Below are 24539 nucleotides of genomic sequence, written 5' to 3'. Positions count from 1 at the left end.
CTATGTACAGTATGTTCTGTTACTGAACATCAAAGTAACCCTCAAACAGTGCCCTAGGACAATGGATATATTCTAGGCTCTATCCCAGCCAGACTCTGAGGATGTTCTTTAAAGAGTTTGTTACGTGAGCTTTATAATAGTGCTTCCCTATAAACTGTAATAGAAATGCTGATGTTTTCCTCACAGTGAAGTTTCAAATAATTGGCATGAATACCAGCCAAAAGAAGTTATCTGTATATATATTTTTTAACCACCATGAAGAAAATAAAATTGCAAATACATATAAGTAGGCATCCATTGTTTATCAGGCTTGCTTTTACCAAACTTGGTACGGTCTATGATGCAGAATAAAGGTTTTTATATCAGAACGGCTATGGATTTTTCTGGTTATAGTTCAGCTTTGTATTTTCTACATAAAATTTTAATGTTTGCATTTGAGCATACAGCTTTTATTGGATTTTTTTTCTATGTTTACCTTTTCTGTTTTGCTTTTATTTTTGAGACAGGGTCTCAATAAACGTGGGTAGCCTGGAACTTACTATGTAGATGCCTGCCCCTACTTGAGGTTTTTTTTTGGTTTCTAGAGAAAGTTTCTCTGGGTTATCCTGGAACTCACTCCCTCTGTAGACCAGGCTGACCTCAAACTGGTCCTGGAATTAAAGGTGTGCACCACCACTGCCTGGCTTTAAGTGTGCCCTTTTTATTGGGATTCATTTAATTGAATTCCTTCTTTCTCCTCAGTCTTCCCCTTGCTTTCTGTCTCTCCCTGTCTTTGCCTAGGTCTGACCTGGGCCCAATTGTGTGGCCTATGTTCGTCTCAGCTTTCCCAAGAACAAGTTCAACGGTACTCCATTTCTTTTTTGATAATATAAGGAAAACTGTAGAGTACAACAGCTTTACAGCAATTACAGAGAATAAAGTAATTAGAATTAGTGAGAAAACATTTTCAAATTTCTTTTGGATGAGTTTTTTTCGTAGGCAAGATTATAAAGTATGAGAACGTTTTTGATTTAAAGATGATTAAGGCCGGGCCTTGGTGGCGCATGCCTTTAATCCCAGCACTCAGGAGGCAGAGACAGGCGGATTTCTGTGAGTTCGAGGCCAGCCTGGTCTACAGAGTTCCAGGACAGCCTCTATAGCAATACAGAGAAAGCCTGTCTCGAAAAACCAAAAAAAAGATAAGTATGTAGGAATCATGATAGTGTTACTATATGTGAGAAAAAGCAAATTATGATCATATGCAAATGCTAATTGTGTAGTTCCTTGGAGTCATTGATAATAGACATGGCCTTCTCATTGATAGGCCCTGGCTTTTAATGATGACTTCATTCACACTCTCACCTGGCAGGATCCTCTCCGAAGTACTGCTTTTAGGTCCAGTTTCTGCTCACTCTTTGCTAATCACTATTGGATCTCACCTGCATTCTGTTATACCACTGTTCAGGTTCCCAAGTTTTGTTTCTTTTCTTTTGGTTTTTTGAGTCAGGGTTTCTCTGTAACAGCACTGGCTGTCCTGGAACTAGCTTTGTAGACCAGGCTGACCTGAAACTCACAGAGATCCACCTGCCTCTGCCATCATGGGATTAATGATTGTGTATACCTCCGCACATGTCCTTGCACATAACTCAAGAGTTTTATAACATGGATGAACTATGATTTGTTGCAGAACACTTAGCTTTATTATTTTTATATACCAATACTTCATGTACATCTTTGCACAAAAAGTATTATGTTGAGATTGGTTCTATCAATCAGTTTGCAGTTGAAGTAATGAACAACTTTACAAATGTGTATTAGCCTATGCTTGTCTAACATGTGTATTGAGTTTGTTTAATGTGGTCTGCACTACTGTCTGCATTCTTCCCATACGAGCAATTGGGGGAAAAGCTACCTAAGGGTAAGAAACTTCACCTCCCTGCTGCCATTCTTCCGGTGGGAAAGATTAGTATTATAATGAGGCATTCTGGGAAATAGAAAACGGTAATTTGACTCTGTGTAGCCAAGGTAATTTGTTAAGCCAGTCTGGCCGGGTGTTGGTGGTGCATGTCTTCAGCCCTAGAGTTCAAGGCCATCCTGGTCTACAGAGCAAGTTCCAGGATACCTCCAAGCAATACACAGAAAGAAACTGTCTACAAAAACAAAAAAGCCATTCTGACCTCAACTCATCGCCTCCATCTATTTAGGATTAGAGGCATAACTGTCTTTATAATTACATAAAATCACATGGTTGCAAAATCAAAATTGAAAACATTTTCTGCTCTCTAGATACTTGAATCTTGGAAGACATTTTCAGATTTGGGGCCTAGAATATTTAGGGTAGTTTCTCAGGTTCTGTGTACACGCTAGTCACTGATTGAGGGCACAAACAATAACATACATTTTGGGGAACTACAAATTTACAGGGCTGTGGTGATTCACGCCTGCCTCAGGAGGTAGAGGCTGGCAGAGTTCTGAGTTCGAAACCAGCCTCTACCTCCTGAGGCTTGAGCGAGTTCCAGGACAGGCTCCAAAGCTACAGAGAAACCCTGTCCCAAAAAGCAAAACAAAAATAACCCAAATTAAGTGCTGTGAAGAAATGGGAAGTGTTCACTTTTAAGTATCACAAAACGGGACATGGTGTGCACACACACATGTTGGAGGCAGAATAGGTTTTTCAAGGCCATCTGTCTTCATGGTGTTTGATACCGGCAGAGAACACATGACTCTCAGTGTCAACCAAAAAAAGGGGAAAATGTCATCTCCTGTAGCCTGGGAGAACACCAGACCCGCCTCAAACCCTACAGCTGCCTCAGATTGCGCACAATCTTAGACACTGTATTGTCGTTCAAATTGAGCAAAGCCAGCTCCAGCCCCCAACCCTCGTGGTCTGCCCGCGCCACCGGAAGCTCTGTCCTCTCCCTGGCTAGTGGCCAACGTCGCGGAGGCCGGAAGTTACGACACCGATGAGGCCTCTAGGGCGGGGCCTGGGACGACCTGCTCTGTGGGCTGCGAGTTCTCGTCGGAAACACAACAGCGGCAGCTAAGGCGGAAACCTGGGCTGCGAGTCGACTGCCCGGGCGCGGAGAGAGAAGGTGCGTTCAGGGGATGTGCGGGGCGGACGGTGTCCCTGCCCGCTGCGTTCGCTGGTGCTGGCCGAGGGCCGGGGCCTGAGTCTGCGGGCCGCACAGCGGGCGTCCTCGAGGATGAGGGGCGGGGTCCGACCGGGCAGAGACAGAGGAACCCCGCGTAGGAAACGGGAGGCCGCCGGTTTCTCCGGGCTCTTCTGGCGCGGCCAGGCTGACAGTGACCCCTTCGAGCTTTGGTCCGGAAGTGCTGGTTGTCCCGGGCGGCCTGGAGCAGGTGGCTGCTGTCGGCGGTGGCCGTCCGTACAGGAGTGGATGGGGCAGGAGATAGAGGAAGCGCCCTAGGCTGAGTCTGCTTGAGCAACTGGTGAAACTCTGCGTCCGCTTCCCGAGTGTCCTAGTCCAGAAGTGCGTGGCACTCGGGGCTAACTTCTCTGTGTCTCCATGGCCAGGCAGAGTCGTAGGGCGCTAGTTCCTTTGAACTGTCACGATGCGTGTGTGTGCCCGACGCGTGTAGGCGCCTTTAGTGTTTGCTTTTTCTTCCCTTTCAAATGGAACACTGCCATGGGCAAGAGGTTTGCTTCAGGCACATCGGTCTGGTAGTGAGGCTGGAGTGCACAGGAGAACTGAGGTAACTGTCACATAATTAGGGGAGATGAGAGCTAAAGTAATACAAGTGCAGAAGAAACATGAGCAGGACAGGCGAGCGGTTCATCTACAGTGTAATACTGAGTTCAAGTTTAGAGAATGAGAGAGAAATAAGGAAGTTAGTAAGTGGTTTGAAGTGTCAGTGGGTGAAGATGCCCTGAGGTCAGAGTTGTGAAGTGTAAACCTGGGTCACTTAAGCAGATGTTGGAGTAGCGAACTGGATGGACGCTTTAGGAACTCACAAAGAGCCCGGTGGAAGAGGGCAAGGAGGCAGCTTAGGATGAGTGTAGAGTCACTGTAGTGCACTGTCACAGAAGCTGAGAAGTCAGGGAGGTGTCAGGGAGGGGAAAGCGTGGTCAGCGACTTGGAATGAAATTTTGTAGTCGTATTGTACCGTTGAAAGACGTGAACCACAAATATTAGTTTTAAATGTTCCAACAGACACGTTTGTAAAAGTTACAAGAAACAGGTGAAATTAGCTGTAATGATTTGTTAATCCAGGATGGCTAACAGTTTTATATTAACATGTAATCAGTGTAAAAAGTAACTTGTTTTCCTCTCTAGATAGTAGACTCGTCAGTGAACAGAAGCAATATCTGATTCTACAATATCCTGGACACATGTCACAGCTTTTCGTTGTGTAAAAGAAACCCAGTTCCTCTTTGATGCAGGAAGAAATCTTGTTTGGTTTTCATAATACCTTGCCCAGTTCCTTGTTTAAGTTGAATAAAAAAAGAATTTAGACAATGATATGTATCAGAGGCTTACAAGTTAGATTTAAATATTCAGTTTTAATTAAAAACTAGTTGTATTCTATACATTTCCACAGAAGGTTGAGAAAGTGACTCACAATAATCATAACTTCATTACAGAGTTATTAAAATAACATTGGGGAAAAGAGCCTTTATAGTTGCCAGTTTGGTGACATGCATTTGGAGTTCCAGCTACTTGGAAGCTGGGCTAGAAAATCAAGGCCAGCCTTGATGACAAAGAGAGAGAGTGAGTGAATGAGATGAGATTAGTCCTATTTGATCTGTATCTGTTATAGTCTCTAGTCTATTTATAGAGTGTGTAAATAGATAGGACGTACAGTACATACTGTGTGTATGCACATGTGTATTTTACATGCAAAGCTAGAGTCTGTCTATTTATATGGGTGCGTGCATCCATGCATGCAAATGGAGACCAGAGAAGGACATTGGGTGTTTTTCTCTATTACTTAACACCTTATTTTTAAAAACATATGTTATTTTGTGTTCAGGGTTGGAGGGATGGTGGTGGTGCCATGGCACATGTGTGGAAATCTGAAGTGAATTGTCTCCTTCCACCTTTATGTTGGTACTGGGAAGCAAGCATAGGTCTCCAGGCTTGTAGGGCAAGTACCTTTACTTTCTGAGCTGTCTTGATAGCCCCCCCTTTTTTTTATTTGTGGAGGGAGTATTGTACTAACTTCACTCCAACAGGGAATAGCCCCCCTTTTTAAATTACTTTTTTTTTTTAATGAGGCAAGGTCTTTCTATATAGCTCTGGCTGTCCTAGAACTCACTATGTAGACCAGGCTGGCCTCCAGCTTACAGAGATCTGGTGGAACTAAAAGAATGCTTCACCACACCCAGCTTTAATATTTAAAAACTTAATTTGTGTGTGCTGCAATACAAAGAAATACACAAAGTATAACTTTGTAGACTCATTCTCACCTACATTTATGTGGGTTCTGGGGATGGAATTAAGGTTGTCAGATGTGTGCAGCAATGCTCATCAGCCCTATCTTATTTTTTTAAGCCAGGATTTCTTTATTGAACCTGAAGCTATTTCAGCTAGATGTGCTGGCCATCAGTCTCCTGGGATCCTTGTCCCTCCCCCTCAGTGCTGGGATTATAGGCACAATAGTGATACCAGGATTTTATGAAGTGCTGAGAGGTTGAGCTCTAGTTCTCTTACTTGCATAGTAAGTGCTTTTACCCACTGAGCCATCTCCCCAGTTCCTATACACTGTCTTAATATACTTTGTGACTGTTGGTCTGTTTCACTGTAGGTCTAGATGTATTTGACTTTGGTGATTCCAAGGCTTTTGGAAGTACTCTCAAGTGTATATATTTGCATCACATTGCCTTTACAAAATCTAGAGACCATCTATATTCTAATGTTTAATCCTGAAGGTCTGAGATAAGAAATCCTCAGCTGATTTTAGCTCATCTTCTCTCCACCTTTGAGCCAGCCAGCATTACCATTGCAGTAAGTCTCCATAGCAGCCCTCCAAACCTAACAGCTCAGAACATGTAAGTCTCACTCAAAGCTCTACTTCAAGGTGGAAAAATGTGTGGGTTGGTTGGGACCATTTTGATTTGAGCATCTTTTTTGAGTCCAGGTTGATGGGGCAAGGACTACTAATCCATGCTAGTGTCTTCTCAAGGCAGTGCCAGCTGCATAAGAAGGCAAAGCTAACCACACAAGCATAGTTCATGTATCTGTCAGTGTCCCTCAGCTAAGATTGCATTGACAAAGGCACATTACAGGACCTTATCCTAAAGGCTTAGAGTACATAGTGAATTTCACACATTACGAGGCCAAAGAGAGATCTCAAGGGATTTGTTCCAGGAACACTAGATCCAAAATCTGAGAATGCTCCAATCCTTATATAAAATATTGCAGTATTTGGGATTGAGAGTGTAGTCTTAAACAGAGACGACACTTGATCCCTAACACTGAGGAAAAAATTCTGAACAAAAATATATTTACTACTTACAATCTACACATAAATACTCTAGTATACTATAAATCATCTCTTCATTAGGATACCCAATAATGCAGATATACTATAAGTAATCATTGCACTGTATTGATTAAGGAAGAACAAAGAAAATGACATGCCAAACATTTTCAGTCTTTAGTTGGTTAAATCCAAGGATGCTGAACCAGCCCATATGAAGGCTAACCATTCTTCCCTTGGGGATACTGGGGGAAGGAAGGAGAGAATATTTACTGAATAATAATTTTATCTACCACAGATGGTTCACAGAGAGGGAGTGGGATGGAAAGAGGAAAAAAAAACCACCCCCCTCAGTAAGATACATCATCACCCTTGCTCATTTTACTTGTACTACTTTCAAAAGATCTCCTGGAGGGCTGGGGAAATGATTTGCTCTTCATACCTTAAAAATCAAGAGTCTATCTTGCCTATTCCTAAATTAAGTGGTTTTTATTTCAGTTTACTTACTTCAGAATACAGTTTAGAGTTTGGCTACATTTATTATTGCATGTAAGCCTTTAGAAATCCAAGTAGAACCAGGTTTGGTGCTAAACACTAGGAATCCTAGCACGTGGAAGTGAGTTGGAAGCAGAGAACCTTAAACTCAAGCCTGTGGTGAGATATTATTTATGATTTATTAAAGCTTGCCTGAGGATTCAGAAAGCAAAGTCAGCCACAAGCCAGAAGCCTGGCACACACCTTTAATCTCAGCAGCCAGAAGCTAGGAGGTGGTGGTACACACCTTTAATCCTAGGACTCAGGATTAAGAGGTAGACAGATCTCTGAGAGTCCAAGGCCACCCTGATCTACACAAGAGTGATCCAGTCCTAAGGAGAAACAGCTCACACAAAGATGATCTCAGCACCTGGGATCACACGCCTTTAATCCCAGCACTAGAGGGGTATAAAAGATAGGAGCAGGGTCTTCAGTAGTCAGGATCAGACATTTCTTCTCCAGCCATGCTGAGGAGAGGAAGCAGAATCAGCCCTTTCAGCCTGAGGTAGTAGTAATAGCTAGTGACCCACTAATTTGCTTTTCTGATTATTGGCTTGAAGCTTGAACCCCAATATCAGTCTTTTATTTATCATGTTTTTTTTATCATGTTACACAAGCATATTGAACAAGACCATGTTTGAATGACTATATAAATACTAGGGTACACCTTTAATCCCAGCACTCAGGAGGCAGAGCAAGAGGATCTCTTTGAGTTTGAGGCCAGCCTGTTCTACAGTGAGTTCCAGGCCAGCCAGAGCTATATAGTGAGAACCTACCTCAAACAAATAAGAAAATAACCAAGGAGAGAGTTGAGCATGTGGACCACTTGCCTAATATATTTGCTCTTACCAACCAAAATAAATAAATCAAAACTGTAAGAGAATTTGGGCTTTCTATCAAGGAGCAGCTGTCAAAATGACAAGTAGAAGATATGAGTGGGAAAAAGCGTGTGTGTGTGTGTGTGTGTGTGTGTGTGTGTGTGTGTGTGTGTGTGTGTGTGTGTGTGTGTGTGTGTGTGGTGTATGTAGGTAGGGAATCCTGAAAACAGCCTAAGTGCCCTATGCCAGTTTTGTGCAGCCTGATGGTCAGTTGTGAGTCACTTGTCCCGACTTTCATGAGAAAGCTTTAGTTTTCTTAACAGGTAACCTTGAGCTCATGGGACATTCAGCAGTCTCAAAAAAAAAAAAAAAAGGAGGTAGATTATGTGGTAACAACAACAAAAAGATGGATCTTGATAACTCCTGTTCCCTTAGGGTCAGAATATCACTTTACATGCCACCCACCTCATACAATATCCATCATAAAATCTAAAATCTGTAGCTCACAACCCAATGTTTTGCTCCTCGTGCCTTTCCTTGTAGCTCACTCAGGACTCTCTTTAGAGTTGCTAAATAAACTTTTACTTAGTATGTGTGTAGACTGGTTCCTCCCCCATTTCCCTTAAGAAATAAGACCCTCACCGGGCAGTGGTGTCGCATGCCTTTAATCCCCACACTCTGTGAGATTGAGGCCAGCCTGGTCTACAGAGATAGTTCCAGGATATCGAATGCTGTTACACAGAGAATCCCTGTCTCGAAAAACAAAAGACCCTCAGGCAACACCACTCACTTTTGTAGGAATATAAATCAGGAGCTCTTTGACACTTGAAAACTTTTTATTTCCCCATGCCTTGAAAACGGTTTAGCACTACAGTGCATTTATGTATTGCAAAAAATAATTTTAATACTTTCCAAAGTTAAAGAAGCTGGACAAGTGGCTTAGGGACAGTAAGCCACAAGTCCTTTGTTAGTGTACAGATCATGATTATGTATCATGAAAATATTTTTGTAGTGTGCCACTTTTGTTTACATTTATCTCAAGAGTTAGGACATGAGTTCAAAGGTTTGTTACCTCTGAATACACTGAGAGGGGAGAAAGTACTTTTTATATTTTTTTATTCTTTTATTTCCTTTTTTTTTTTTTTTTTTTTTTTTTGGTTTTTCGAGACAGGGTCTCTCTGTAGCTTTGGAGCCTGTTCTGGAACTTGCTCTGTAGACCAGGCTGACCTCGAATTCACAAAGATCCACCTGTCTCTGCCTTCCAATTGCTAGGACTAAAGTTGTGTGCTACCACTGCCCAGCCTCATGGTTTGTCTTTTTCTTTAAAAATTTTTAAATTTAATTAAGGTTTGTTGTAGCTCAGACTAACTTCATACTTACTATATAGCCAAGGATGGCCCTGAACTTCAAATTCTCCTGCCTACGTTCTTCCACGTGTTGAAATTACAAATGTTCAAACCTGTACCTGGTTTATGTGTCTGGAGGTTGGACCAGGACTTGTGTGCTAGGCAGGTACTTTGTGAACAAGCTACCCCCCCCGGCCTTGTAGGTGCTTCCTTGAATGGGATTTTCTTTTAGGAACCTATTCTGAAATTTCAAGCATTGCTCCAGGGATGTTTTTGAGGTTTTAATATAGAGAAGGTTTTCTAGTTGAATAGACTTTTTTTTCCCTTATGTGTGGGTGTATGCGTGTTTTCTTGTGTGCCTGAGGCTGATTTCTGGACTCTTTTGGATACTCTCCACCTTATTCACTGAGGCATGGTTTCTGTCAAACCCAGAGCTCACTGATATAGATGGTCTGTCTGGCTAGCAAGCTTGCTTTGGGGATTTCCAGTCTCTGCCTTCCGTGTTCTGGAATTAGAGGCAAGCTGCCTGAGCCACTGGTATTGAAGTGGGTTCTGAGGAATCCTGTCTCCACATTGCACCGCAAGCGCTTCCCCTGAGCCATCTCTGCAGCCCCTTGTATATCACCATTATTTTCCCTAGTCCTTGGGATGGACCCCAGGGTCCACACATGCAGGGCTGAATCCCATCCTTAGTGTCTTTGTCTGACAGAATTGTAGTTGCTCGTCAGAACAATGATTTCTTTCTCCTTTGTCTGCCTGCTTACCTTGTTGTGCTAGGAACAAGCCCGATCAGACATGACATGAAAGTCCTAGGAAAGAAAATACCCTGTGGGCAGAAGCATGGTGTCCCTGAGAGGGAATGGGCTCTTTTATAGCTGTCAGGAGACTGACTGCCCAGCCTTTCCTTCTGAGCCATTGGTGTGGGCTCCGGTTTGAGGAGGTAAAAGGTAGTGTACTCAGGGTCTTCTTCAGAGGTAAGTTTAGAGACTGGCCATGTCTGTTAGTGTACTCACTGTCTTCTTCAGGAGCAAGTTTAGAGACTGGCCGTGTCTGTGAGTGTACTCACTGTCTTCTTCAGAGGTAAGTTTAGAGACTGGCCGTGTCTGTTAGGGAAGGCACTGACAATTAGGAATTAGTCTCAGTGGTGTGTATAAGGTCAGCAGCACAGGCTCTGTAGTTAGGATCTGATTGGTAATTGGGGGTGTGCTTTTTACTCTTGGCTCTTTGATTTGGCTTCTTTATCCCCACACAGTGTGTGAGAAAGGAGAGAGCAGAAAAGTGCTGCACTGAGTGTCGTCAGCAGGTGTCCAGAGTGGAAAGCACCAAGATCTCCATCCCTTTTCCTCCTCCCCTGCAATGCGGGTCACTCCCCAGCTACTGGGTTATACCGCTTGCTCAGCTGAGCATGTTATCAAATTAGCGAGTGTCTTTCTTCTGCCATGCTGCCAAACAGTGGGGTCATTGACCTTTGCATCAGTGTTTTCAGCTGTTCTGGATCACAATCAACTCTGTTTTGACCTGCCCCTTTCTTTGTACCAGCAGTGTGTGTGCGTGTGTGCCCCTGACGTGGCATGCCTGTTTCTGGGCTCCTTCTGAAGCCAGTTCTTACGCACTGTGATCTTCAGAGCTTCCGGGGATCCTGTGATTTCTCTGGGTGACCAGAAGACCTTTGGCTCTGCAGTGGTGGTGTTACTCATTTGCTTGTAACCCTGCACAGGCAGACCTGTTTGCCTCTAGCTGAGGTGCTTGTTGTTTGCAATGTGTAAATGCAGAGTCTTAGGAGAATTTTGTAGGGTTTTGCTTTGTTTTTAAAAGGGCAAGCAAGGAAGGTTTGTTGAGAGGTAGAAAAAAGAAAGCTTCCTGGAATAGGGTGTGGATGTGGGGGTGGAGGGTTCAGAAGAGAATTGTCCATTCATGAGAGTTTTATTATTTTCAGAAACTTTTGTAGATTTATTTTATGTGTGTAAGTGTTCTGCCTGTTTGTCAGTGTATGCACATCTGTGTGCCTGGTACCTGTGGAGGTCAGAAGACCCCAGATGTCCTGAAACTGGAGTTTTGAATGGTCAGGAGCCACCATGTGGTGGCTGTGAAACAAACCTGGGTCTTCTGCCCTTAAATGCTGAGCAAACTCTGCAGCCTCCATGGAACTTTTTTTTCCACTAAATTATTTGTTTTTATTTTATGTGCACTGTGTTTTGCCTGCGTGTATATCTACTGTAAGGATGTCGAGTCCCCTGGAACTGGAGTTACAGACAGTTGTGAACTGCCATGTGAGTGCTGGGAATTGAACCTGTGTCCTCTGGAAGAGTAGTCAGTCAAGGCTCTTAACCGCTGAGCCATCTCTTCATCCCCATGGGAACTTTTAGAGAGTCAAATGGATAATGATTATGAAAAGAACTTTGAAAATAGCATTGGGAATATGCTGAAGTGATGGCTATGTTAAACAGACTGGATGAGCATTAAAGAAACAAGTTAAAATGACAGAGTCCCATCATAACTTGTCCTTTTTAAAAATAAATACTAGGACTGTCTGTGGAAATTATTTTAGACATCTCAGGTTTTACTTTATACTGAAAGCAGTTGTTGATGTTAAATATCTTGTTTACTTAAAAGCAGTTGTTTTGCTAATAGTAAAAATGAGTTTAGTAAGCCTTGAGGTGGTGACACATGCCTTTAGCCCCAGCACTCAGGAGGCAGAGGCAGGTGGGTCTCTGTGAGTTCGAGGCCATCCTGGTCTGCTGTGAGTTCCAAGATAGCCAGAACTATATAGTGAGAGCCCCATCTCAAAAACAACAAAAACAAAAGAAGAAGAAAATTGAGTTTAATGTAATCTAGTCTGAATTGCTATAAAAGCCATAGGCAGGGTTTGGGTTTTTTCTTTTTGAGACAGGGTCTCATTATGCAGGCTACGCTAGCATCAGACTCAGCGATTTGCCTCCAGAGTGTTGGTATTAAAGTCACGTGTCACCATACCCAGCTGTTGATTATACTATAAAATGAGTGGATAAAGTGAACATAATAAACTAATTAGATGCTCTTTCTGTTTAAATTTTACATGGAAGGAAGGAGAAAGATGAACATAAAGAAAGCCTGCAGTGTTTAGAAATTTGTCATGAGGAGGCTGGGGTGTGGGTTGGTAGAGGGCTTGTCTAACATGAGTGAGGCCTTGGGTCCGTTCCCAGGAAATCCCTCTCTTAGAAAAGCAATTTGTCATGAGTTTCGTTGTCTGAATATAGTTAAGTAAGTATTAATTTGAATCCAATGCTTTACGAAAGGAGGAAGCTGCTTATGTATTTTTCCCCTAGGAGAAAAAAATGGAATATATATTTTATTTTTCTGCGTTACCTGTCTGTCTGTCTAACTATCTGTCTATTTTAAGGCAGGATCTCTCTGATGTATGTATTCCTGGTTGTCTGACTCTGTATACCAGGCAGGCTAGCCTTGAATTCACTGAGATCCACCGACCTCTTCCCTAGTGCTGAGATTAGAGGTGTGCGCCACCACACCTGGCCTGTTACATTTTACAGGGTAGAAGATTCTGAAGTTAAAAGTGAACATGAAAGCCAGGGGTTCGACCACAAATTTAATCCCAGGGCTCAGACAGGCTGACCTTAGTGATTAGTGAGTTCAAGGCCAGCCTGGTCTATAGTGACTTCTAGGACAGCCAGGCTACCCAGAGCTACCTGTCTTGAAAAACAAAAAAACAGGCTGGGCAGGAGGCAGAGGCAGGTGGATCTCTGTGAGTTCAAGACCAGCCTGGTCTATGAGAGCTAGTTCTAGGACAACCTCCAAAGCCACAGAGAAACCCTGTCTCAAAAATAAATAAATAAATAAAAGAGAGAAGAAAAGAAAATAGGTATTGAAAAAAAGTGTCAGTATGTGCATATTTTGTTTTTGTTTGATTTTTTACTGTTCTGGGGTTAAACCTATGGCCTAGGCAAGTGCTCCACTATTGAGCTGTGGCTTCATCCCCTATGGTGATACTTAGATACTATTACTTTTTGATACTACGTCTTGAGTAGATTATTGCTTAGTATACAAACATCTTTTCTATATTTCTAAAGATGTTCTATGAAAGGAACTGTTCATCTGAAAGGATTAGCTGGTGAAGTAAATGGGAGTGTAAAGAGTGTTCTGATTGTAGAATGCACTGCTGTTCCATGCTGGAGTCAAGAGTTCCAACTCCCCTGAGTGGTTTGTTGTTGTTTTTGAGACAAGGTCTCACTGTATAGCCCTGCCTGGGCTAGAATCTCTGAGATTACCTGCCTCTGCCTCCTAAGTGTGTTCTTAAGCAAGACACTGAACTCTGGATCTGCTTCTTCTGTCCCCACTCTCATCCCTAAGAATTGAACCCAGGGCCTCAAACGTGCTAAGTGTGCACTGTGCCACTGAGGTCAGTGCCCACCCCCCTCTTGCTTTATAAATGGTAAGACTACCCAACTTCCCTTGGGGTGGAGACGGAGAATGAGGCTGCTAGAGAAGGGTTGCCTGAAATGAAAGCACTAGACAAGTAATGCTATGGAGATGCAAAATTAATTTAGAGATGTCAGCACAGAAAAATTAGTTTGAGCCCATGGTGGAGTACACCTTTAATCCCAGAACTCAAATGTCAGTGGTAGGTAGATCTCTGTGAGTTTGAGGCCAGCTGGTCTACAGAGCAAGTTCCAGGACAGCCAGGATTACACAGGGAAACCCTGCCTCAAAAAAAGCAAAACCAAACATTCAGAAAAAAAAGAAAAGAAAAGCATTTGAGTCCATCTCTTAAAATCATGTGACTCCCTGGTCTGAAGTTACAGTACTGCTTGAGGTCTCATTGCCATACCCTAACACAGTAAATCTGTCAGCCAAAGGTTGTATGTGGCAAGGGAACACATTTCTTCTGGCTTATAAATATTTGAGTGAATTTGACTAATTTTGAGAAGCTTGGTAAAATCCTATTTCTTACTTAATCCAGGAACCAGCCAACACGTGACAACAACCCTTCGAGGTCCTTAGGCAGCTCGGCCTGGAGGAGAACACATGAGAAAAAGGTTTGTGTTTACATAGTATAATTCCTGAGAGTGTTTAAAAATAAGTGAGTAATCTTAAAACCTTGAAGTTCTGTTTTGCTTTTCCCTTTTCAGAATCCCAAGAGGCTCTGTTTCCTTGGAAAGGGTGTTTCTGTACGGTTGCTCAAATGACAGAGATACCTGCACCCTTGTCTTACTTCCAGAATGCCCAGATGTCTGAGGACAGCCACTCCAGCAACACCGTCCGTAGTCAGGTACAGTGCTGGCTTCTGAAGCTTTCCCACCGACCTCCTTGGGCACCTCTGAAAGGTGCTGAGGCTGGGGCCGCTTTGGTTTACTTCCCTGATATCTTTATATGCTGAACACTAAGCCAGGGGTAAGGGTCTTAACCTTGGTGCTGGGGACTTATCCCATGGGCCTGTTTTATGCTAGTTACTGAGCTCCCCCAGCCCATAAGCCTGTTACCACAGGAGTGTTGTTGCAGGTCCTGCCTGCCTCATACCACCTCAGCCGGAACTTTCTCCAACTTCCTGAGGTGTAAGGGCCTCATGATCTACATCGTCTTGATTTTACTCTTCTATAGGAAGAAGTGAATACATTTTATTACTTTTCCTAGTTTCTGGACCAGTTTCTGACAGTGTTCAGTAAGTATGTAGTGACAGTAATTATAGGATTCAAGGTCAAGCATCAAAGTTCTGAGGTCAGGATAGGGCTGTGATCCATGGGACAGTACACAAACTCTTCACAGACTACATGCATACTCAGAAGTCTGTCTGTTGTAATCCTGTTAGCTAGCCATTGCTGACCAAGTGCAGACTCCACAGGAGCCTGTGAAGTGACAAGGGAACTGGTAGTTTCCTGGGGTATAACCAGGAAGAAGGAAAACCTTGATGAATCCAGTCTAGTTTCTGCAAGTCTGGCCTTGGGGGCTAATGTGTATTTGTTACTAAAAGCTGTCCTTAGAGGCAAGGCACAAATGAGTGTTAGGGACCTGGCGAGATAGCTCAGGGGTTCAGATCAATTCTTGCTCTTCCAGAGGACCAGCGTTCCCTGCATCGACATAAGGTGGCTCACAACTGCCTGTTAACCTCAGTGCCAGAGGATCTGATTGATGCTTCTTCTGGTCTCTGAGGGCACCTGTGTGCACATGCCCTCGAGGCTCAAGGTTTTCTTTGCCCTTTTGTAACCCTCTTAGCTAATCATTGCTGGCTGAGCACAGATTCCACAGTTGGCCTGAAGATAGAGGATTCCTCACTTTGCCATCAGTAAATCAGATGATTTACTAAATTGTCTCAGTTATCTTTAAATGTTTTGGTAGGACGAGGAGTTTGGATAGCCTGATACTAGAAAGTAGGACTTCGAGTTTTGAAACTATTACAATCCTGAACAAATAGGTTCAAGATTGGTTACTCTTACCACAAGTCCAGTAAATTGAAGTAATTTTGGAAAAGACTAGCTCAGTCTTACTCAGATAGTTGACAGTCTTGTGTAAGTTTAAGCACCATTACATGTTGCTAGGTAAGGTAACATAAAGATAACATGTAAAACATTTCTTGTTCCAAAGGCCACATGTCTTCAGCATTACCTCATTTATTTATTTATTTATTTATTTATTTTTATTTATTTATTTAGTGTGCATTGGTGTTTTGCGATGGGTGTCAGGTCCCCTGGAACTGGAGTTAAAGACAGTTGTGAGCTGCCATGTGGGTGCTGGGCTTTGAACCTGGGTCCTCTGGAAGAGCAATCAATGCTCTTAACCACTGAGTCATCCCACTATTGCTAGCATAAACTCTTTAACTTTAGCGGGTGCAATATAGGCTACAGGAGTCCAGAAAATAGGTTTTCATCTTGTGGGCTGCTATGTATAATCTTATTTATAATGAAGGGACTTGATGTTGGATAAGAGTCACAGAGATGAAAATAGCTGATATTTTTAAAGCCCAAACATTTCTAAAAATGTTATTGAATAGCGTTCTAAGCATCTAGAGCAGTGGTTCTTAACCTTCCTAATGCTGTGACCCTTTAATATAGTTGGTAACCCCCAACTGGACTTGTGGTAAGAGTAACCAATCTTGAACCTATTTGTTCAGGATTGCACTTCATAACTATAATTTTGTTACTATTAGGAATTGTAATGAATATCTAATATGCAGAATATGTGATATTGTGACTCACAGGTTGGGAACTTATGATCTAGATCATAGCAAAGTAACCAACTTTATTAAAGTTAAAGGTTTCATTATTTGGCATATACTCCTTATTTGTAAAGGCTATTTTCTTTTTTTTTTTTTTTTTTTTTTTTTTTGGTTTTTTCGAGACAGGGTTTCTCTGTGGCTTTGGAGGCTGTCCTGGAACTCGCTCTGTAGACCAGGCTGGTCTCAAACTCACAGAGATCCGCCTGCCTCTGCCTCCCGAGTGCTGGGACTAAAGGCGTGCGCCACCAACGCCCGGCTGTAAAGGCTATTTTCATTAAATTTTTTATTTCTGTGTGTGTGTGTGTGTGTGTCTCTCTCTCTCTTTTTTTTTTAAGGGCCCCTGGAAGAGCAGTCAGTGCTCTTAACCTCTGAGCCATGTCTCCAGCCTTATTTCTGTGTCTCTTAAAAACAACAAAAACACATTTTTCTGTGATGTGGCAGTTCAAACCGAGATATTTGTACATGGTAGACAAGTACTCTACATATGCCCCAGCCCCTGTTTTTATTTATTGATTCTAAACTCCATGAAATCATAACCAAATAAAATAAATCCCTGCATTTAATTTGGAAAGAGAAATTAGTTTTATGACAACAGCAAACAACACAGAACAAAATTGAAGCACCTTCTCCCCATCCCACCCTCTTCCTAGGAGTTGCTCTTCTAAATTTGGCTCTTAACATGCTCGCTGTAAATATTCAGTATAGACAGACTTTCAGAATTGTGTGTATATGCAGCTGTAGCTCCTGGGTTCTCTTTTGTGAATGTATAAAAACATTGTTTCCAAATGTCTGGGTTAGCCATGCTGAGGGTGATGTGACAGATGAAACAGCTGTGTGGTTGCACTCCTCTCTAAGCCACCAGCAGTTTGTCTGTCCTTTTTCCTATGCCTGTGTAGCCCATCTCAGATGTGACTTTTAGTAGAACAACTAGCACGACATGTCTGTCCCAATCATCCAGTGGAGACTTTATGGTTTCCTTACACACCCACCCCACGCCCTACTCTACTGCCCTCCTCGGCTCTCCCACGCTGCCTCAGTGTGGACCTGACTTTCATGTCTGTTGATGCTGTTGATTGGCTGTGTGTGTGTGGACTGAGACTAGAAGACAGTTTGTCTACTTATGAAAAAAAGGGCAAGGTTTAAACAGCTATAAATAACTAAAGTCTTTGTGTTCTAAATTACCATATAAATTAGGTATTCAAGGAGCTCTATTAAGAGCACTGGGTACTTGGCTATAGTTGGAGAAACAGTTGGTAATTATCTTGTTCTTTGCAGCACAGTCCTATGATACAGTCCAGGCAGGTTTCAGCTTTGCCATTAAGTGCAGGCATTATAGATATTCATCATTATACCTGACCCTGCTTTTTTACTCTTTTTTTCTTAAGTTTTTGTTTGTTTGTTTGTTTTGTTTTTTGAAACAGAGTTTCTTTATGTATGCCTGACTGTCATGGAACTCTAGACCAAGCTGGCCTCAAACTCACAGAGATCCTCCTGCCTCTGCCTCCAATTAAAGGCATGCGCACCACCACCGCCCAACCCTTTCTTACTTTTCTAAAGCTAGCCACTTTACATTGTTATTTATGCCTTGTAGAATATGTTACAGCACTGGTCTTCAAACTTTAGTGAACCTTGGAGTCCCTTAATCTGTCATTCTCTGACTCCCAACCTTTAAGGTTTCTGAGTTTTGTAAGTCTGGATTGGGGCCAGAATTTGTATTTTTGACCAATAACTGCATCTTTTTGGATTAAAGGCGTGCGCCACCAAAAACTGTATCTTACCAATGCATCTGCTCCAGGGACCATAGTTCAGGGACAGCTGTGTTGCATGAAGAGATAAAAGAAAGGTGAAATAAGAGAAAGAAGGAAGCCGGGCGTTGGTGGCCCACACCTTTAGTCCCAGCACTCGGGAGGCAGAGGCAGGCGGATCTCTGTGAGTTCGAGGCCAGCCTGGTCTACAGAGCTAGTTCCAGGACAGCCTCCAAAGCCACAGAGAAACCCTGTCTCGAAAAACCAAAAAAAAAAAAACAAAAAAAAAAACCAACCATTAATTTCAAATTATGCTAATGGGAGAAGCCAGACAAAAATGTCTGCATGATTCTATTTATTTTTGATTATGAGCGTAGCCTTTAAAGTCTGAGCCCTCTCTCCAGCCCAGCATGATTCTATTATATAAACTTCTAGAAGAGTGCAGTGACAAAACTTGGTTTGGGGGTTGCTGGGGGCCCAGAAGGGCATGAGGAGGAACACAAAAGGAATTTGGGAGTAATGATGTCTGTTCATTCTCTTGACTATGGTGGATTTTTTTGTTTGTTTGTTTGTTTGTTTGTTTTTCGAGACAGGGTTTCTCTGTGGCTTTGGAGGCTGTCCTGGAACTTGCTCTGTAGACCAGGCTGGCCTGGAACTCACAGAGATCCGCCTGCCTCAGCCTCCCGAGTGGAAATTAATGGGTTTTTATGTCAGTAGTCTCCTTTCTGCTCCTGGGTTGGATCGCATCATATGCTTATGCATAGTTCTTTGGTCATTTACTCATTTCAGTATTTGGGGGGATTTTTCAGTTTGACATACTACAAATAAGGTGCTGCAGATATTCAGTTACAAAACTAAATGGACATGTAGTCATTTGTCTTGGGTAAATGCTTAAGGGCAGAACATAACCAAGGATTGCAGGTTGTATTTAGCTTCTTGAGATACTACCAGTTTTCCAAATTGGTTACTTCCTTGTCAACACTCAAGGGTTAGGCCTAAGCTTTGCAGTCCTTTTGAAAGGTATATGGTAGTTTTTCCCTGTGTCTTTAACTTGCACGTCTCTAATGAGCAATGGTGTTGAATGTTTTTATGCTTGTCACAATGGTGGTACTTTACTTTCTCTGGTGAAGTGTCGCAATTTGTTGCCTATTTTTAAATTGTTAGGTGGTTGTATTTTGGTTTTTCGAGTAAATTATTTTCTTATTACTAAGTTGAATATATACACCTTGAAAATATTTTTCCTAATCTTGGGCTTCTCTTGTTATTAATGGTATTTTTTGAACAGCAGTTTTGATATTGAAGAAGTACTTTTGTAAACTTTTTTTTTGGATATGGGTTTTTTGTGTGTTATCTGAGAAATCTTACCCTCTAAGTTTTTGTCCACATTTTTTTTCTTTATAGTCTTCTGTTTTACATTTATCTGTTATTGAGCATTATGGCACACACTTTCAGCCCCACCAAGTACATCACCTGAGGCAAGCCTAGACAACCCATGCTCCAAGACAATTTCCTTTTGCTGTGTGATGCAGTGTAACTTGGTTTTGTGTATGGTAATGTAGTGTGGGTCAGAGTTTTTTTCCTGCAGATGAACATTCAGGTATGTCGGCACTCTGTGTGGGGTTTGTTGTTGTTGTTGTTGGGTTTTCTGTTTGTTTTTTGTGTTTTTTTTTGTTTTGTTTTTTTGTCTTTTTGTTTTTTTTTTTTTTTTTTTTTTTTGGTTTTTCAAGACAGGGTTTCTCTGTGGCTTTGGAGGCTGTCCTGGAACTCGCTCTGTAGACCAGGCTGGTCTCAAACTCACAGAGATCCGCCTGCCTCTGCCTCCCGAGTGCTGGGACTAAAGGTGTGGGCCACCAACGCCCGGCTTGTTTTGTTTTTGATATTGGGTTTCTTTTGTGTAACAGTCCTGGATGTCCTGGAACTCACTCTGTAGACCAGGCTGGCCTCAAACTCACAGAGATTCACTTGCCTCTGCCTCCCAAGTGTTGAGATCAAAGGATGGCACTACCACGGCCCAGCGGCACTGTGTTTTGAAGGAGCCTGTCTGCTGTAAAGTGTCTTTGAACCCTAAATTCTGGGCTCTGCTCTGTTCCATTGGTCAGGGCTCTGCTCTGTTCCATTGGTCACTTTGTCTTTGAACCAGTGACACATTTCCACTATTACTGTAATTTTGATATTACTACTTAAACTCTTTTGTTTGTTTTTTTTCAAAGTCAGCTGGGTTTGGTTGTGCATATCTTTAATTCCAACGTGAAAGAGATAGAGGTAGCAGATCTCTGAGTTCAAGGCCAGCTGGTCTACTTCCTTTGTGTATTTTAAGTCCTTAGTGTTTTTTCCTATCTGTTTTCCAAAGCTTTCTTTTAAACGGCCAACTGGCAGTTTGAATTGCATTGAATCTATTCCTACGTTTTGTAGAGGATTTGTGGAACTGACGTTTTCATAATACCAGTCTTCCATTGCATACTATACATATATACATACATATATATATATATATTTTTTTTTTGAGACAGGGTTTTCTGTATAGCTTTGAATCCTTTCCTGGAACTTGATCTGTAGACCAAGTTGGCCTCAAACTCACAAAGATCCACCTGTCTCTGCCTTTCAAGTGCTGGGATTAAAGACATGCACCACCACTTCATGACTAACTAGTATGTTTCTATATTTTTTTTAGATCTTTTAGATAAAATTTTCAGTTGTGGTAAATAGCACAAAGTTTAAAGGTTTCCATCCTAACCATTTTTTAACTCATGGTTTAATATTAACCACGTTCACATTATACTGTATAACCTTTTTATGTTGCAAAACCAAAGTATCCATTGAACCATCTTCCCCAGCTGCACAATGACAGTTACAGTTTCTATTTATCTGTGTGACTACTTTAATGGCTGTCTTCTTGTGGTTGCTTGTTTCACAGTGTTCTCAAGACTCATCCATGTTATAGAATGTGACAGGATTTTCTTGTTTGTTGCTTAGCTTTTCCTTCCTTCCCATCTCTCTCTCTCCTTTGCAAGGTTGCCAGGACTATAGGTATGCACCATGTCTGGTTAGGATTTCTTTTTTCTTTTTAAAGATTTATTTATTTATCTATCTATCTATTTATGTGCATTGGGGTTTTGTCTGCATGTATGTCTGTGCAAGGATACCTGATTTCCTGACAGCTGTGAGCTGCCATGTGGGTGCTGGGAATTTAACCTAGGTCCTTTGGAAGATCAGCCAGAGCCTCAACCGCTGAGCCACCTCTCCAGCCCTTGGTTAGGATTTCTTTAAGGCCAAGTAATACTCTGTTACACATTTACAATGTATTTTGTCAATGGGCATTTAGGCTGTGAGACTTCTGCCTCCTGTCTATAGAGGATGATGTACTTCTGTGAATATGGGTGTGTCTCTTTGAGATCTTGTTTTCAACTTAGTAATTTAGCATATATACCTAAAATGGGATTGCTAGATCATATGCTATTTTTAATTAATTTGAGCAGGGTCATGTTACTCCTTTAAATTTACTGTCTTCCTCAAAGTTCTGAGTTGTGGGAATACAGGCTGTGCCACCGTGGCTGGCCCCACCCTCTCAGGAACCCACCTGTTGAGCCATTTTATGCTCCAGATAATTGAGTACAAAGGTCATAGTTTCTTCACATCACCACTGCCTGTTACTTCCTGTTTGTTTTTCTGGAGCTGGTTTTTCTTGCCTAGCTCTGCTCTGATGAGGCAAGCCCTCTAGACTGAGCTACACCCAGCCTCTGGTTTGTCGGTGGCATTTTTTTCTTTTTTCTTTTTCTTTTTCTTTCTTTCTTTCTTTTTTTTTTTTTTGTTTCTTTTGTTGTTGTTGTTTGGATGATGGCTATTCTAATGGTGTGAGATAAGCTTTGATACGTTCTGCAACTGGAATTCGCTAATAGTTTCTTGTATTTGTAGATTACCTGTTCACTCTACTCCTTGTTCCTTTGATGCATTTTTTTTATGGTTGTGTAGCTCTATTTGTTTTGCCTCTGTTCTTTAATTTCTCTTCAAAGCATTTTGTAATTTCAAGTATACAGAACATTTGAGGCAGGAACTCCTAGTCTACCCCAGCTTCTTTAGCTCACTGCAAGGTCTCACTGACCTCCGGAAAACTACTGTGTTCACTGTTACTGTTGGTTAAAGTGAAAGGATACAGATTATCGTTGGTAATAGAAGAAGGCACATCAGGCAGGCCAGAGGACACTTACAGATTCCAATGGATTATGCAGATAGTGCCTAATTCTCCTGGCTACAGCATGGAACAGCACACTTGGAAGATTTTCAATCAGATTTTCAAACAAACTTGGGCCTCAATGTCCAGGATTTTTATTGATAATGGTCCATACAGACATGGCTGACCTTAGTTGTCCTCTTCCTTCATAAACCAAGCTGTCACTGTCCTCAGCATAGATCACAGTGTAGGTTGCTGGTATGTCCCAAGGCCTCTATTAAATAGCCCTAATAGGATATTGCAAGGGCCCGAATCTCCATGGCAGGTGCAGGGTTTAGAAAATGCTGATGCACTAAATTGGTAACTTTACTGTTCAACAGACCCTTAAATCTTTCCATCCATTTGGATTGGCTTTCTGGTGTCTTACTGCCCCAAAGGAATCACATCCCAGGTTTCTTTACCAGCTGTTTATTCTTTGCAGAATGGTCCTAGACTGTAGCAGTCCTGTTTGTTTGTGTCCTTTGTATCAGAGTAGATCAGAAGAGCAGGATATGTCTGTCTAGCTTCACTGCCTTCTTCCTGGCTCTCTTGTCCTGTCTGCACCTGGCTTATATTCTCTCTCCCCCCACTGTAACAAATGTAGTAATTAATACTTAGACACTGAAACAAATTTATGTAATGGGAAAATGGTAAAAGACATGAATGTAGTTTTTTAAAAAGATTTTTTTGTTTGTTTGGTTTGTTTTTTTGAGACAGAATTTCTTTGTGTAACCTTGGCTGTACTGGAACTCACTTTGTAGATCAGGCTGTCCTTGAACTCACAGAGATCTGTAGTTGGACTTTTCTTTGGGCTGCCAGCCATCTCTCAAATAAAGACATGGAGATGTATTACTAATTATGAGTGCTCAGCCTCACCTTAGGCGTGTCCACTAGCTCTTTTAACTTAATTTAGCCTGTTTCTACTCATCTATGTTTTGCCTGGGGTCTTTCTACCTTTCTTTCATTCTGTATGTCCTGCTTTTCTGCTTCCTCCACATCTGGCTGACTGACTCTGAGGGTCTCCCTGTCCTCTCTTTTTCTTTCTCTCCTGAGCCTAAATTCCTCCTCCTACTTACTTTCCCTGCCCAGAAGTTCTGCCTATACCTTCTCCCTCACTATTAACTGTTCAGCTTTTTATTAGACCAATCAGCTGCCTTAGGAAGACAAGGTAAAACAGCAACACATCTTTGTATATCAATACTCCCCAACATTTCATCCTTTTTGTCTGAATAAAAAGAAAGATTTTAGCTTTAACATAGTAAGACTGTATACAATAAGAACAATTATCAAGTAAGAATTACAAAGTCTAATCCATTCGCATTTGGCAAATTCAGAGAAAATACTCCATTATCTATCCTATTTTGTTGAGTTCAAATTTACTTTCTATCTTGTATTACCAGCACTAAATTATCTTTTTAGTCCTCAAAACATATTCTTAAACAATTTAGGCTTTTATATTTTTCAACCTTATAAAATTTTACATCTCTTATGTAAGTTTCTTTTCTGAATTAGATAGCAAGGAAAACTATAACTATCTCATATTCAACTTCAATAGAGACCTGAAAATAAAATAAATATAGTATCACCTGAATAAACAGGAAGTAAAGAGCAAACATTTTCCAAAACTATAAAAATGACAGAAGCAGCTGGCTACCTTGCAGTCACCCAGAGTTTCTGTGCACCGTTGGGGCATTAATCTTTGCTCTAGAATATCTGACTTTTCCTTCCGTGAAGCAGGAATTTTGAAGAACTGTCCCACCTTGTCTTGGCAAAGTTTGGCAGCCTTTTTCCTTTGTGTCCTGCTTGTCCAGTTTGTACAGTAGCCTGTCAGCAGTCCATCCAAGGGTAGTTTCTTACCAAAACGGCTAGCTTTGCCTAAGTGAAAGTGAGCTCCATATGGAGGTTCTTTGACATCCATTATCCTTTAAGAAGCAGATTGGTGCTTACAGGAGCGGGCATGTCTCACTGTTGAGAAAAGCCTTTGGTTATTAAACCTCTTAAATGCCATATTTTGTAGGTCTCTGAAGCACTTGAAGATGATCTAAAATATATTCATTTAACCTTGAAAACATATCTAATATGACTATTAACCTGCATTTTTTAATTATCCTAAAAAGTTTGTAATAATAGCTTTCAAGGACTAGAATTTTATATTATATTTTTATATTACATTCTTAAATGAGCTGCATAGGTACAATACCTTAACCAAGAGTAGAGACATATGTATGTTATAACAAAACCTTACATTTGTATCACTACACAAAA

At 41.6% G+C, this 24539-nt stretch overlaps 1 protein-coding gene across 2 annotated transcripts in view; it reads left to right on the top strand.

Annotated features, from left to right (window-relative positions):
- Positions 1-2919: 2919 nt before the first annotated feature.
- The window catches only part of Psen1 (presenilin 1), a 49479-nt gene continuing 27859 nt past the window's right edge, over positions 2920-24539 (top strand). The window contains exons 1-3 of one of the 2 annotated variants that reach the window (XM_005072700.4): positions 2920-3071; positions 14073-14148; positions 14242-14381. In XM_005072700.4, the coding sequence (XP_005072757.1) occupies positions 14295-14381 (87 nt within the window). In that variant the 5' untranslated portion in view covers positions 2920-3071; positions 14073-14148; positions 14242-14294. Of the gene's footprint in view, positions 3072-10732; positions 10861-14072; positions 14149-14241; positions 14382-24539 lie in introns of those variants that run through there. The other variant, XM_021228765.2, reaches the window with a different exon arrangement.

The sequence above is a fragment of the Mesocricetus auratus genome, unplaced genomic scaffold (assembly GCF_017639785.1).
Source record: "Mesocricetus auratus isolate SY011 unplaced genomic scaffold, BCM_Maur_2.0 Super-Scaffold_15014, whole genome shotgun sequence".
Lineage (NCBI taxonomy): Eukaryota > Metazoa > Chordata > Mammalia > Rodentia > Cricetidae > Mesocricetus > Mesocricetus auratus.
This window is presented reverse-complemented; position numbering and strand designations above follow the sequence as displayed.